Source organism: Nyctibius grandis, chromosome 1 (genome assembly GCF_013368605.1).
Source record: "Nyctibius grandis isolate bNycGra1 chromosome 1, bNycGra1.pri, whole genome shotgun sequence".
Taxonomy (NCBI): Eukaryota; Metazoa; Chordata; class Aves; order Nyctibiiformes; family Nyctibiidae; genus Nyctibius; species Nyctibius grandis.
In genome coordinates this window covers 12,479,574-12,494,754 of record NC_090658.1, presented here as the reverse complement: position 1 = coordinate 12,494,754, position 15,181 = coordinate 12,479,574, and the positions used below count along the sequence as shown (strand labels likewise).

Below are 15,181 nucleotides of genomic sequence, written 5' to 3'. Positions count from 1 at the left end.
GTTTGCACGGGGCATACAGTCCCTCCTGCTGATCTCCTGCTGATCGCTTTGATAGGCAAGCCTGTCTTCAGGAAGGTCCAGCCTAGAGATCATCCTCTTCCTTGCACCGTGGTCACCATCCAAGGTACCCACAGCGTGACACCTGAGGGCAATGGCAGTCTAACACAGACTGACTGGGGTGTTTACCTACTGTAAGTTTAACTCATGTCTCCAGTGAGTCCAGCCCTTTTTAGCCCTGATGTCCTTCTGCTCATGCCTGGGGTGGACTGGAAGGGAGCCTAGAGAGGGTCTGCACAGGGACAGTGACAAAAGCCATGCTGCCTGGGGTCCCCATGCCCCAACGGTTGCACGGACGCCAGTGGAGATTCAGACCTGCTCCATTGCTCTTGTAGTCTCTCCATTGCCACCTCTCTCAGGGTTTGGGGCCGGGCCATGCCCTGTGGATGGCTCCTCTCACCTGTATGGCCCAGCACTATTTCCTCCAGCCCCATCATTGCAGCAGGAGTTTTATGCTTTCCAGCTGCCAGCTCCCTCCCCAAGGTAAAGCCCTGCTCAGAAGGAGGCAGAGCCAAGATTTCATACCCATCTCAGCCCTGGGGCTGCTGGCAGCTCTCTCTGGTTGTAACAGGCTGATGGAAATGTCCTGACCATGCCTTGATGCAGACCTGGAGAGCTGCGAAATGGAGCAGCCTTAGTGATGATCTGTCCCCTCCCAGCATCCCTGTGGGAGAGGCAGCAGGTACTAGCCAATAAGCTATTCCCCAGCCCTGAGGGTGTACTGGACTCCTTCTGAGGCTGGACGAGTTTCAGACCTCTTGCTGTCATTTCCCAGCAAAACTACCTTATCTGTTGCTCCATGACCTCCTCCTTCTCAGCTGCTCTGTCGCTCACGCTCCCACCTGGAGGCTTCCTGACCTCCCCCTCTGACGGGAAGCCAGCTCCAGAGAGTGACCAGCGGGGCCTGGCTCACCGACAGGCTCTTTGCTTTGCAGAGGAGAATGAAGAAAAGCAGCCACTGACCAGCAAGGAGGAGGAAGAGCGTCGAATCGCAGAGTTGGGGCGCCCGGTCCTTGGGGAGCATAACCAAGCTCGAAGTCATCATTGAGGAATCCTACGAGTTCAAGGTGCTGTCTGTGTCCCCTGTCCCTGTTCTTCCCCCTCCAGCTGGGGACCCTCTTTTTGGGTTTGCACAGCGTTGGCAAGCACATGTTAATGGCATCACAGGAAAGTGAGGCAGCTCCTGGCATCACAAGGTCTCAGAGCAGGACCAAGGAACACTTTGAAAGGTGACTGAACCAAGGCATGACGAAAGGATGAGGGTCACTCCAGTGAGATGGTGGTGGGTTAAAATACACTCTGCAGCCTCACTCTGTCCATTAGCCCACAGCCATGGTCCTTGGGGGATGATCTCAGACTTTCTGTCCCACGCACAGACTGAGGTTATCATTATACAAGCACATCAATCTGGTGAGCCTAAGAGCTGGCTGGGCTCCAACATGCTGCAGGTTGCTTTAAAATACAACCTCGTTCTCACAGTGGTGTGCTACACCCAGGTCCTACTTACAGGCGATCTTGAGTGCGCCCCAATCCTGGGACTCCCAGCGCAAAGGGCTGATACCCTAAATGCAAGTAATGGCTGTGAAGCTAAGCTGCCGTGAACGCATGTGCCAGACCAAGAGCTGAAAACCAGCCATTTCGTTATCTATCTTTTCCATTTTTCTGTAGTATAAAAAGTAACAGACCACCGTTACTGTGTCGCAGTGGTGGCTGCCTCCCTCCCTCACGTGGTTTTGCTGCCTGCCATCAGCATGTGTCTGAGGCACCACAGCATGTGGGCAGCCCTCAGGCTGCCTGCCCAGGAGCATCTACCTGCTGCTGCCATAGCACCTGCCCTGCCGACGCTGAGCTCCAGCTCCTGAGCAGCACAGAGAGGTAGAGCCCAGCTCCGTGAATGGGCCTTGATCAAGTCCCAGTTAGTGCTTTGAAGCAGCCCAGTAAAAGTTTTTCCCAAGGCATTGGGAACAACAGGAGCTGTGGTACCTCAGCACTAGTTGCTGTTAAACATCCGCTGATGCGGTTCAAACTCCCATCATGAGTAGGTTTCAAAAGGTCTTTTTGAGCAGCAGCGAGGGGAATTGCAAATACTTACATTTGCTTTCACTGCTGGGGCTCTTGACCTGAGCTTAAAATCTACTAAGCTTTTTCCATAAGTGCATGGCTGTAAGCACTAGTGCCAGCGGGTTTTACCCCAGCGTCTCCAGCCCCGACAGCCCTAATTCTTTCCTCTGCATCTCCATCCGCAGAGCACGGTGGACAAGCTCATTAAGAAGACGAACCTGGCCCTGGTGGTTGGCACAAACAGCTGGAGGGAGCAGTTTATTGAGGCTATTACCGTCAGTGCGGGTGAGTTTGGACCACAGCTCCAGGTGAATTACGATCAACCTCGCTCGTGTTTCGGCTTGGCTGTGTCGGTAATACAGACCATAGCGGAGCAACAGAAGGCAAAACAGGTGGCAGAGTTATTTACAGTGTGTGCATAAATAAGACAGCCGATTAAACCCTTTCATGGCATCACCTTGTCTGACATGTAGCAAACGTCCTGCATTAGGTGTGTCTGCAACACCTGGCAGAGAAACACCCTGGCTGCTACCAGATGGCAGAGGGGAAAAGTCATTTTGGTGAGAGAGATTTGTGAGGCAAATGCAGTGTTTAAATTTGAAGCAGCATAAATGATGCTGGTGCAGAGCAGCAGTGCTCCCCATCCCTGGTGCTCTCCGTACTGCCGCGGTGAGGACAATGCAGTAGCAAGGACGCCAAGCCCCGAAGACAGCCACTGAGTCCCCCTCCCTGTGGGCCAAAATTTGCCCTTGACCCCCTGCTTTCAGGAACACCTCCTGCTCCAGATGGCTGTGGCTGGAGGTTATGGCTCAGCAGCCCAATAGCTGCAGCAGCACATGATATCTGTGGTCATATCAGATCATATCTGATCATATCTTCCCCCTCTTGGAGAACTGCCTTTCCCTCAGAAATACCCTGTTGTACTCTTCTCACAGGCACCAGTGCCGTGTTTACCAGTATGCCCAGTATAGGATATACATTAGCATTCCCACATTTGTGGAAGATGAAAGAAAGAAAGTCTCCTCCAGATGTACTTCTAACATCTGGAGACGCTATAGCTCGCGGGCTGGATGTTACAACCTCAGAGCTCAGCCTGGGCTGCATGTGTGCATGCATTAGGGCAAAATCAACCAGCTTAAATTAAATCACTGGGGAAGGCAATTTGAGCTCATCTGGCTAATTGCACGTTGAAATGCATGGGGGAACACTCACACTTCATACCTCGAGCTCTGCTGTACAGGGTAACCTCTGCCCAGCAGAAAGTAATTAAAAGTGATGGCCGTACCATCACTATGCCTCTGAAAATGAGGACAGGACATTGTGTAGCAGCTATCTCCTCAAATTGTAATCCCTCCTCTTGTAGCATAGTTATTCTTAGAGCCTCCAGCCAAGAGCCTCCCATTATTTCAGATACAGCATGAACAAATCATGCAAGACAATCCTTGCTGCAGGTTTTGTAGCTAATACGACTAATGTAATCTGTGCCAGAATCAATTATTTAATTGCATCCCATATTAAAGCAAAAACAATCACTGGTACTTGGATCCCATCTCTGTGACACGTGTAAAGACTGCAGTTATGTGAAAGCTCCGTTGCCACCGTGTCTTGAATATACAGCCACCATCAGTGCTAACAGGATGATTAACAAACATGTAATAAATGTGGCATATTTCGGTGGACATGAGCTGTCCCTTGCAGCTGGGGAAACCGTAGTTTGTCTCTGAGCTCTGGACGTACTTTTTTTTGCCAGGGTTTATCTCCTCAAGCTTTGCGCTGAGCGAGTTAAAATGCCTCAAACACTGGATTTTGTGTTTGAGTTTTTTCCTGCAGCCCACCGTGGAGAGCGGGTGAAAGTCACACGTTCCTACTTCAAAATGTAACATCCCAGCTGAGAAAAGAAACATTAAGACCCCATTTCCCACCCAATGGGAAACTGGTGGCAATGTTGGCAGGGAGGCTGAGCAATGGAGTAGCAGAAGGTTAGGTCTGTGGAAGAGCAGTGCAGGTGCAGGCGAGACTATGCCACACTGTGCTGTGCCATCCCGTGCTGTCCACAGGGCTGAGTGGGAGCCTCTCGCCCATAGCTGCCTTCGGTGTGCACCCAACAGCCCATAAAGTTTCCTCCACAGCAAAAACATCCTGGGGTTTGTGAGCCTGTTCCTGAATGCACCCCTAGGTCACCATCCTCCGCATTTCAAGTCACCTTCACAGGATCTGGCAAGCTCTTCGAAAGAGAGACGTTATTGCTGCTGAATAAAATGATAGACAGATCTGGATGAGTATTATGACAGTGGCACTCATCTTCATTTTTCAGTCTGTTTTATCATCTCCATAAAGATTTAAATCCATGACAGTCCTGCTGCCATGCAGCTTGGGAGAGGATTAAAATACCTGCTGCAAAATTACAGCATGAGCACAGCACAATGTATCCTGCCAGTACGAGCCTTTGTGTAACAAGCAAAAAAAACAGGTCAGCATAGGCTTCCCAGACTGAAAAACTCTTCCTTATCTCCACAACAATGCACAGGAATAGGGTATTTATATCTGCCAAAATAATAACACTGTGCCACTGATTACCTACTGTTTCTGCCATAGTGAGTTGGAAGCTTTAAAGCCAAGCAACACATAAGTTTCCATCAAGTTATTGTAGAGACATCAAGTTTCCCACTGCCTCTATCTTATGTGTTGGTCTTGATCTGCAAAGGTGCTTTGAAGACAAACAATGTGTGCGAAGTTGCATCCCAATAGGGTGCTAAGTAGGACTTTTCCCTGGTTGGTCATGGCTTTATTTAGCCGAATATTGAAAACCTCCAAAGATGATGTCCATCAGCTAAGGTATGTGTCCCAGGGCTGCACCATCATCCTGGAGGAGATGTTACTCCTGATGTTACCATCCAAGCTGCAACTTGTGGCTGTTGCTCCTTGCTGTATCACTTGTCAGTGTGGAGGGGAGTTTCACTCCATCCTCTCTGTAGATGCCTTCCATGTAGCTGTAGGCTGTTGCTTGGTCCACTCCAACCTCCTCTCCTCCTGATTCATCAAGCCAGCTCCTTCCACCTCTCCCCATAAGCAACATCCTCCAGGCTCCAATTATCTTGGTGGCCCCACTGAATACCCTGCAGCTTCACCCCAGCCTTCATGTGGGATGCCATATCCCCTGTGTACAGACAGATATCTGCATTAGAGGGTTCCTCCTGCCTTGCTCTCACTGGCTCCATCACTACCCTCTCCCTTGCAGCTGCATCTCTGCTGAGAGCCCCAAGGATGCCAGCAAAGTGCAAGGTTTACATGTACTGGAGCTGGGCCAAACCAAGAGCAGGTTGACTCCCCTTATAGGTTACCAAATCTCTTGAGGGTGATCCCAATCTGGGTGATCCCTGGGCCTTTTCCTTTTCTTGATCCCATGTGCTGTGTGTGCTCTCTGCAGGACCACAAAGGGGAATAGCCAAGAGGTGAAACTTCAGTGTACAGGGTTTGGCTTCCACTTTCCCAGGAAAGATGCCATGTCTTGATCCCCCAACTGGCTTTTCATCGCCACCTTTGCAATGAGGCAGAAAGCAATTATTGTTGTGAGCAGCAACAGTGCGAGCAGCTTACCAGCAGCTTCCCCCAGTAACTCTGTTGTCATGGCACAGAGCCACCATTTGAACATAGGGTTAATTGATACCCACGTATTGGTACACAGCGTACAGCAAGACCATTTTATTCTCCCTGTGGGAGGCTTCATACATTTTGTTATTCAATCAAACATCTGTATTGTGGAGGAAGACGTGAAAGGAGGAATGTTCACCCTGTCCAGCAGCGGGGCAGATAAAAACAGCACAGTCTCATTCAAAAGCTTATGCCAGCCTGATCAGTACAGTGGCTGCCAGGAGAAGCATCTTTTCCCAGGCACAAAGCCATCATCCCCTTAAACCCAGTGTCTCGCAAGGTGGGACCTTGTCCCCTCGCCCATTGTGGTGGAGCAGAGCAGAGGCTAAGGCTTCACTGGATGCTCTTGGCTGCTCTAGGACTTGGTCCCTTTTTTCCGCCATCCTGAGGTGTCCTCCCAGGAAGGAGAACCAGGCTCACTCATGCTGTCTGATGGGGATGGTCTGCACATTGCGTCCTCCCCTTGGTAAGGAGTTTCTTCCAACAGTCATGCAGGGAGATCTGGTGGTCTGCACCCTTGAAGGGGAAAAAATGCATCAAAGACAATGACATATCACCAACCCGAGTGCAAGGGATGTCTTTAACACAACTCACAATGGCCTTGGAATCCCCAGTGTCTGTGACTTAGAAACCCATCCTTGTTCCTTGAGGGTGGAAGGAAGGCCCCCACTGATTTCACTGGGAAAGCATCACCTCCCTTTCATGCCCCGGGGGTGGTTCAAGGGTGAGCTAGAAGAGTTTTTGACTGTGCCACAACTCTGGCATTGTGCACTGTGCTAGGCTGGGGGAGTGCCGCGTTTGCCACGCAGCCTGCCCAGAGGACAGGCTGGCCAGCAGACTCGTGAGGTGCCTTGTCGGAGCTGCTGGAGTCAGGCAGGAGGTCACCAGCTCCAAGGGGCTCACTGGCGGGGTCAGTCCTGCATGATGGAGACTCCCTGGAGGCTGGATGCCAAGTGGCTTTGGAGAGACAGGTGAGGTGCCAACACCTGGAGCAGGGAAGGGAGAAACCAAGACACCTACCTGGATGCTCATGGCCCTGCCTGGAGAAGATGTGCTGCACCAGTGCTGGAGGAAAGGGCTGAGGAGCAAGGGAAAGGGGCCAGGACAGTCCGACGTCCGCTGAGCTCTTTCCCTGCGACCCAGAGGAGAGCTTCTGGGCATGAGCCAGCCTGCATGTCCTGGGGGCATGGTTGTGGATGCATAACTCCCTGAGAGTCTTTGGGGGCATGCAGCAGCTGGCACTCAGGGTCTGAGAGACCCCGGGCCATCAGGCAGGATGGGCACCAGGACTCACATCCCCAACTCCCCATCTGTGCTGGAGAGGTCTTCCAGGTGCTGCAGGGGCCACAGCCATGAGCAGTGGTGTGCTGTGCGGGGCCGAGCACTGAGCACAGCACCAGGATTGCCAGGGTCTGACCAACACAATGTGCCTGGTGAGCAGAGATGGGGTCAGGACTGCTGGCGGGCTCAAGCTGGAAAAATGACCCCTGCAAGGCATTAACAACAGATTGGTGAGAAGTGAAGCACTGACCTGGATCAGGGACAGAAAATAAAGAGAAGAAGGAAAGTGCATTTTTGCTGTGACAAATGATGCCCCATAGCTGCGTCATGGCCTGGGGTACTTGATAGCTACCTGGAAGGGGTGCAAATGGGAAAGCATTTTCATGTGCAGGGGGAGCCCATTGTCCTTGGTCAGACCAGAAAGAAAGGAATGGGCAGCCAGAGCTCATAGGGAGGAACATGAAGGAGCAAGGAAATGCAACAGGGAAGGACAGTCAGCAGTGATGGACCAGGGAGGTTTTTAGGGAAGGTATTCTTCATGGGTGGATCATGGTTTGCAGAAAAGGTGAAGCACCAGAGCCAGCAGCTCAGCAGCCACCACAGAATCACAGAATCAACCAGGTTGGAAGAGACCTCTGGGATCATCGAGTCCAACCATTGCCCTGACACCACCATGTCAACTAGACCATGGCACTATGTGCCATGTCCAGGTTTTTCTTAAACACATCCAGAGATGGTGACTCCACTACCTCCCTGGGCAGCCCATTCCAATGTCTAATGACCCTTTCTGAGAAGAAATTCTTCCTAATGTCCAACCTGAACCTCCCCTGGCGAAGCTTGAGGCTGTGTCCTCTTGTCCTATCGCTAGTTGCCCGGGAGAAGAGGCCGACTCCCACTTCACTACAACCTCCCTTCAGGTAGTTGTAGACTGCAATAAGGTCACCTCTGAGCCTCCTCTTCTCCAGGCTAAACAACCCCAGCTCCCTCAGCTGTTCCTCATAGGTCATACCCTCCAGACCCTTCACCAGCTTGGTCGCCCTCCTCTGGACTCGCTCCAACACCTCAACATCTTTCTTGAAGGGTGGGGCCCAAAACTGGACACAGTATTCAAGGTGCAGCCTCACCAGTGCCAAGTACAGAGGGACGATCACTTCCCTAGACCGGCTGGCTACACTATTCCTAATAGAGGCCAGGATGCCATTGGCCTTCTTGGCCACCTGGGCACACTGCTGGCTCATGTTTAGCCGGCTGTCGATCAGCACCCCCAGGTCTCTTTCCGCCGGGCCGCTTTCTAACCACTCTTCCCCCAGCCTGTAGCACTGCATGGGGTTGTTGTGGCCGAAGTGCAAGACCCGGCACTTGTTCTTATTGAACCTCGTGCTGTTGGTCTCGGCCCATCTATCTAACCTGTCCAAATCCCTCTGTAGGGCCTTCCTACCCTCCAGCAGATGGACACTCCCACCCAGCTTGGTGTCATCTGCAAATTTGCTGAGGGTGCACTCAATCCCTACGTCTAGGTCATCTATAAAGATATTGAACAGCACCGGCCCCAGAACCAAGCCCTCGGGAACACCGCTAGTGACCGGCCGCCAGTTGGACTTTGCCCCATTCACCACCACTCTCTGGGCTCAGCCATCCAGCCAGTTTTTAACCCATCGAAGCCCCGGGCAGCCACCAAAACCAGCCAATCTTTCCAGAGAGCTGGAAGCAATCACAGGCACTTGTGAAAAGCAGCTCAAAAAGAGCTTCCTTAGGGGAGTCGCCGTGAGGCACATGTTGCTCTTGGTGGGTTCACCTGCCCCGATTGGCTCCAGCTAGCGTGAGGCCAGTCGCTTCTCATAGGTTCTGGGGAAAGGGCTCCTGAGCAGGGACTGAGTCCCAGAAAGCATCTGGTGGTTAAACCCAGGCAGAGGCACTGATGTGGGGCTCTGCATTTTCTGAAGTGCAGGTTGGTTTTTGAGACCAATGCCTTTGGAAGATCTCTCTGTGCCATGTAAAGGAGCCAGGAAAGGCCGTTGAGATCCTCTGATTGTTGCACAGAAAATAAAATATTTGGAAGCCAAGGCCTTCTAGGGCCCAAATCATGAGAGAAGGCATTTGGAGGGCTGCAGTACACACAGGAGCTTTGCCCAACCTCCCCCAGGATGGGCAAGTCTAATCAGGCACTGGTGGTTTTCTCCAGGGGAAGATGACGATGACGATGAATGTGGGGAGGAGAAGCTGCCCTCCTGCTTCGACTACGTGATGCACTTTCTGACTGTCTTCTGGAAGGTCCTTTTTGCCTTCGTGCCCCCAACAGACTACTGGAATGGCTGGGCTTGCTTCGTCGTTTCCATCCTCATGATCGGCCTCCTGACAGCTTTCATCGGTGACCTGGCATCCCACTTCGGCTGCACCATCGGCTTAAAGGACTCGGTCACCGCAGTTGTGTTTGTTGCACTGGGGACATCGGTGCCAGGTAAGGACAACAGCAGGGTTTGTTGTAAAGGTCCGTCTCTGCCCAGTCTGGGTTTGGGTTTGGGCTGGGAAACCTGGGCACAGCGAGGGCCTTGGCTGTGCTCTGCAGGACCCCCAAGGACAGATTTGAGGTGTATGTGGAAGCTGTTTGTCAGTCTCAGATGGGCCAGGAGGATCAAATCAGGATGTGGATTCGGTTCCCTGGAAATTATTTCAAGGACCTTCCCCTTGCAAAGACTGTGAAGTATCCATTTCTGTGGACAGCCTCCATGGCATCCACTCTCAGAGTAGGAAATTGGTTTTTGATTAAAATGCTGCCTGTATTGGCAGTCCTGCATCTTCTTTCTGAGCATCTGCTCCTTTAACCTTGCCTCCCAGGTGAGTTAGGTGCTAGTCCATACTCAGGGCACTCTGCCCAGCACGGACACCTTTGTGTGAGACCAGGTTCAGCTTTGGTTCAGATGGATTGAGATGAGGTTGCTGAGCTGGGATAGCTGCTCAAAGTGCGACTTGTGAAGCCCCTAGAAGGCCCTGGCCCTAGAAATATTTGGAGATGTGTCTTGTGATCAAGTGGTCACTCAGCCTCAGAAGACAGCAGGGACTGAGGGCTGACCATGGAGAGAAAAAAACCCACAAGTGTCCTTACCTACGTGTCACTTTGTCCTCCCAATGCATATTGACTTTCTGCAACCCAGTCTCCTTTTTTGCTGGCTCAGCAAAGGCCTCCTCTTAAGGATGAACTGGTGCACTGGAGAGGATGGTCCCAGTGACATGGTTGCTCCGGGAAGTCCCATGTCAGCTTGTGTGAGCGAGCCTGTGCCTTTCACTCACCTTCTTTCGTGGGCTGTGCTGGCCAGGCACAACCTGGTTCCTAGACAAGGGGTTCTAACCCAACCCGACCACCCCCTGCGTCGGTCACACCTTCCCTCACCACCCTCAGACTTCCAGTGGTGAGCACTCGGGTGCTCAAAGATCTTGAAATTGTCTTAATGCTATCAGAGCCAAAAAAAAGAAGAAGCAGAACCAGAAGGAAGAACAGATTTGGGCAAGGAACAGAAGGAGCATTTTTTAGACCTCTGGCACTTTTAGGCATGAGGTTTGTAGGGCTGTCTCACTCCCTTGACAGTGAAAATCTTCCCTCCTATTTTTGTTGACAAAAGGTGTCATTTAAGTTTTTAGGATACATTTGGCTACTCCTGTTTGAACTAGCAGATGCTCTCAGACCATTTTGTGTTAGCAGGGTGCTAGCTGGGTTCCTCCATACCAGGGAGGTGCAGGGTGCTTTCCAGGAGGCAGACAAACGTCAGATGAATGTGCAGTGAAATCAAGACTGACAGGGACCTTCCCTGTATTAAAAGCACCACTCAAGCTTGCAGAAGTGTGCGCAGTTGTTTCCACACTCTGGCTGGCGCTGGCAGCGTGCCCCAGATGTGACCCATCCCTCCTCCCACAGTGGCAGCCGCAGCGCCACAGAGGCATCAGCACTGTCCCACAACCCCATCACTGCACCCTGATCAAGGCTGAGAATGAGGGGAAATGCCTTTTCCTTCCCTCAGCAGTCAGATGCATTTCCATGGGAGCTGTTTTTAAGAAATAAGGCAGCCTTTCGATTTCTTTGCTGCAACTGGCCCCTCTCACTGTGCTTGTAGGTGCCCGGCTCCTCCTGTTACGTGAAACTGAGTCTTGTGCCAGGCTGTGCTTCACCATCTCACCCTGGAGCCCCACTGGGAAGGAGTATAAAAGAAGCTCTGTAGAATTAAAAAAGCGTGAAATCTGACCTCACCATTTTCTTTTTCTGAGCCACACTCTGCTGCCTCTACCAAGGGTGATCTAGGAGTGCAGATGCGTTAAGGATTCATCTTCTCATCATTGTTAGCTGAGAGTGCTCACCTGGACAAAACCCAGATGCTAATCCCCACTCCTACTCACCCCCCCTGACGATCCAGAGTGGGTTTGGATGTAAAAGCAGCACTTCCCTATGGTGCAGAACAGAGTCGTGCAGGTCTACTCAACATGAGATCTGCTATGTAAAAGGCCAGACAAGTTTTATCATAGCTCTTCTGCCAACCGATATTAAAGCTGGTGGAGCACCTGGGCAAGCGTACACCCACATGCATGGTTTTTCCCTGTAAGGGGTGAAAGATGACCACTTGTTTACCAAAATGTTGGGGTCTGCACAAGACACTGGACTTTAGTGAGGCAAAAGGTTTTGGAGAGACATCATTAAAGCAAACACAAAAACACAAATACAGAACTTCAAGGGACCTGAAGGATAGATACAAACCATTGTAGCTCCCACAAAGCTTTTCCAACCTTTTCAGTTCTTTTGCAAGTCAACAAATTAGTGGATGTGGGAGAAGGGGCCAACACAGTACTGGGAAGAGTTGTCTCTGGCTTGAAGCACTGTGGGGCATCTGGGGCTATAATGGGGGAAGCCCCATAATTCTGGACATTGGGATTTCCCTCCTGGGCATTTCTGGACTCTGATTGTCACTCTGGCTCTGGCCAGCTGTACCCTTCCTTGGGAGTGCCCATAGACAGGGCTGTACCCTGTCCCCTTACTCACTATCTTCATTCCCCAAGTGATGCCGTTGACATTTGTCCCCAAGCTGGCTGCTGCTATCCCTCCTTACCTGACTGTTTCTTGAGGGTTTCTCTCTGCCTTCCCTTTGCAGACACATTTGCCAGCAAAGTAGCAGCGACACAGGACCAGTATGCGGATGCCTCCATCGGGAACGTCACTGGGAGCAATGCCGTGAACGTTTTCCTGGGCATTGGGGTGGCCTGGTCCATCGCGGCCATCTACCATGCAGCACACGGACAAGCCTTCCAAGTCTCGCCCGGCACACTGGCCTTCTCCGTCACCCTCTTCACCATTTTTGCTTTTATCAGTGTGGGTGTGCTGCTCTACCGGCGAAGACCCGAGATTGGAGGTGAGCTGGGCGGGCCGCGGACTTCCAAGCTGCTTACATCCTCACTCTTTATCCTCCTCTGGCTCTTGTACATATTCTTCTCATCTCTGGAAGCCTACTGCCACATAAAGGGCTTCTAAAGGGACAATCAGAGATAGTAAATATATATATATCTATATGTATCTATATAGAGTGATATATAGGTATAGATATAGATATAATGCTGTGTATAATGAACAGAGAAAGAATAAAAGAAATTTGCCATGTCCACACACCTGCTGATGGAAAGCGGCTTTGGAGCATCCTTTGAACTAGGCAGAACCCCAAAGCCAGCAGGTCCCCTCCCTGGGCAGTGGCCCCAGCCAGGAGCCCGGCAGCAGGGCCCTCTCCGCAACTCTACCAACAAGAGCGGCTGATAGCCACCGAGCCCTTTCCCATCGCTCTCTCCCGCCCACCGGCCCCTGGGAGGATGGATGCGAAGGCAACCGGGGCGTGTCGGTACGGGGAAGGCCAGAGTAGCTGGTGAGAAACAAAGCAGTGAGCAAGGGAAGGACAGGAAAGCAAGGGTTCTCATCTCCGACCACCATCCGCCTGCCTTCGCCACTCAGGACCGTCCCCTCTGGCCCTGTTGGAGAGAAGCGAGAGACCGGACTGAAGACAAGGGGAAATTGGGAGCTTTCTAAGGATAGAACACAAACCGTTTTCATCACTGATTTGGGGTTGTTTCTTTTTTTTTTTTTGTTTTGGCGTGTGTACAACTAGCATTTCCCCCTCATCCCCACATGCCCCTCGCCTTTCCCCCTCTGTGCTTCGAGGATGCGCAGCCGCAACCTCGTGTCCCATGTCCTAAGCCGAGGCTGCACGGAGAGGCGGGGGCTTTCCTCTGCCTCGTCCGCTTCCTTGGGCATGCTGTCGTGGTATTTGTAATATTTGCATGAATGAAGTGAACCCTATCTGTATATAGCATCCTATAGCGATAGTCCTTCCAGCCGTGTGGGTTGAGCATCGCAAATACAAGTGTTTTCTTTTCACTGGGTTTTATTTATTTTAGTTAGTTTGGTTTCGCCATAGGTTTTTGTTTGTTTGTTTGTTTTTTCCTCAGTGGTGGTAAAAGGAGGGAAAGCTGTCCCCATTTATTGCTCCGTGCAGGGTCCACAAGAAGCAGTAACAGCCACACAGATGTTGGTTTTCAGGGAAGGAGAACTCACCCCCCAGAGACTGCAGGCTCCGTCCCACTGCGTGGCCAGGGTCCCCCCCCACAGCAGCCAGTCCAGGACATGCTGAAGGTGGTGTGAAGGCCTCCACCATCCACAGGAGCTTTTACATGAAGTCCCAGGGAGCCCAAGTGGGATGAGCAGCATCTGAGCCCAAGGGGGATGAGCACAGCTGGCTCCCAGCACCTCGCCTGCCTCTGCCTTTATAGCTGGTGGCTGCCTCAAAACCCCTTGCCCCCCTGCTATTCCCTGTGTCCCCAGAGGTCTAGTGACAGCCCCTGTTTCTGAGCGTTAAGCCATCAGGATCAGTCCCCAAAGCTGGTCCTTTCCCACAGCCATTTGGAGGCAGAATAATTCAGTGTAAGGGCTGAAGGGCCGTGATGAGATCTCTCATGCTGCTGAGCATAGCCAGGAAGCGTCCCCCAAGGAAAAAGGCCACATTTTGCACTGTCCAAATCTCAAATCAATGGGAAGGATGAGACAGGGAGGTGTAACTCAGCATCACCCACCCCCCCTCCCCCCGCCGACTCCAGCAGTGCAGGCTGGGGTAGTGAGCAGAGCCGGGGGAGGTGTGGATGTTGAGCTCCCTTGGGCACAGCATAGGGATGACATTGTGCACTGGTGTTGAGAGATGTCTCCTTATCCTACACCCTTCACCAGGCTTCCTGGCATCCCAGCCAGGCAAATGCCCAGCCTGCACATATCCACTGGTGAGCTCTTCCCACCCAGTTGAAAACCACATCTGATGCTTGTACTATAACCAATTGGCTGGGGGTATTTGTACTCATTTTGAACAATCAGTGGAAATTTTAATTAACCTGTTGTAAGATTTTCTCTAGGAGTATGAAGTTGTGGGTTTGTTTGGTTTTTTTTTTCTTCTCAAGCCTTTTTTTTTTACTTTTGATGGGTTTTGGGGATTTTCTTTTTGTTTCTCATTGTTTTGGGGGAAGAATCAAACACAGGCGCAGGTTGTTCAGGTTTGTGATTACCTTTATGTACAATTATTTCATTTTCATCTGTTTGGCTTCATTGATTTTTTTTCTTTGTTTGTATTGCCCACCACTATAGGCAGTGAGTCCACTAATTGTGATGATCCTTATCAATGGTACACAATGCACAGACAAATAAAGTTTGTAATGATTCCTGATGGATCCAGTAGTGCTCCTGCATATTCTCTATGGAAAACCCTTCCTTCCCCTCCCATTGTCTCCCCTCACATTGTACCCATCTCTTCTTTACTCATTGGTTTGTATTTGTTGTGCTTCTGCCGCTGATGGGGTCCACCGGTGCCTCCACATGCCCGCTCTTGCCCCATCTCATGGCTTTGCTCCTGCTCCATCTCCATTATGCCTTGGGCTCAGTGTGCTGTGGTACAGCTGGGGCTCGCAGCCTGCCCAGCTCTCAGGGGGATGCAGGAAACTGCCCGGGGACAAAGCTGCAGTGCAGCCCTCCTGGGGACAAGAGCTGCCTCTGTGCTGGGTCCCCTATCAGTGCTGTCTTGCCCTAGACTCGGGGAGAGCCAGGCATGTGCCCCCAAGGCACTTACTT

The 15,181-nt window shown here is 51.6% G+C and overlaps 1 protein-coding gene across 1 annotated transcript in view; it reads left to right on the top strand.

Moving 5' to 3' along the window:
* The window catches only part of SLC8A1 (solute carrier family 8 member A1), a 127,912-nt gene extending 113,137 nt beyond the window's left edge, over positions 1 to 14,775 (top strand). Inside the window, 5 exon segments of the mRNA XM_068424317.1 lie at positions 993 to 1,081; positions 1,083 to 1,124; positions 2,304 to 2,403; positions 9,233 to 9,508; positions 12,183 to 14,775. Of these exon segments, the coding sequence (XP_068280418.1) occupies positions 993 to 1,081; positions 1,083 to 1,124; positions 2,304 to 2,403; positions 9,233 to 9,508; positions 12,183 to 12,559 (884 nt within the window). The 3' untranslated portion in view covers positions 12,560 to 14,775.
* Positions 14,776 to 15,181: the final 406 nt, after the last annotated feature.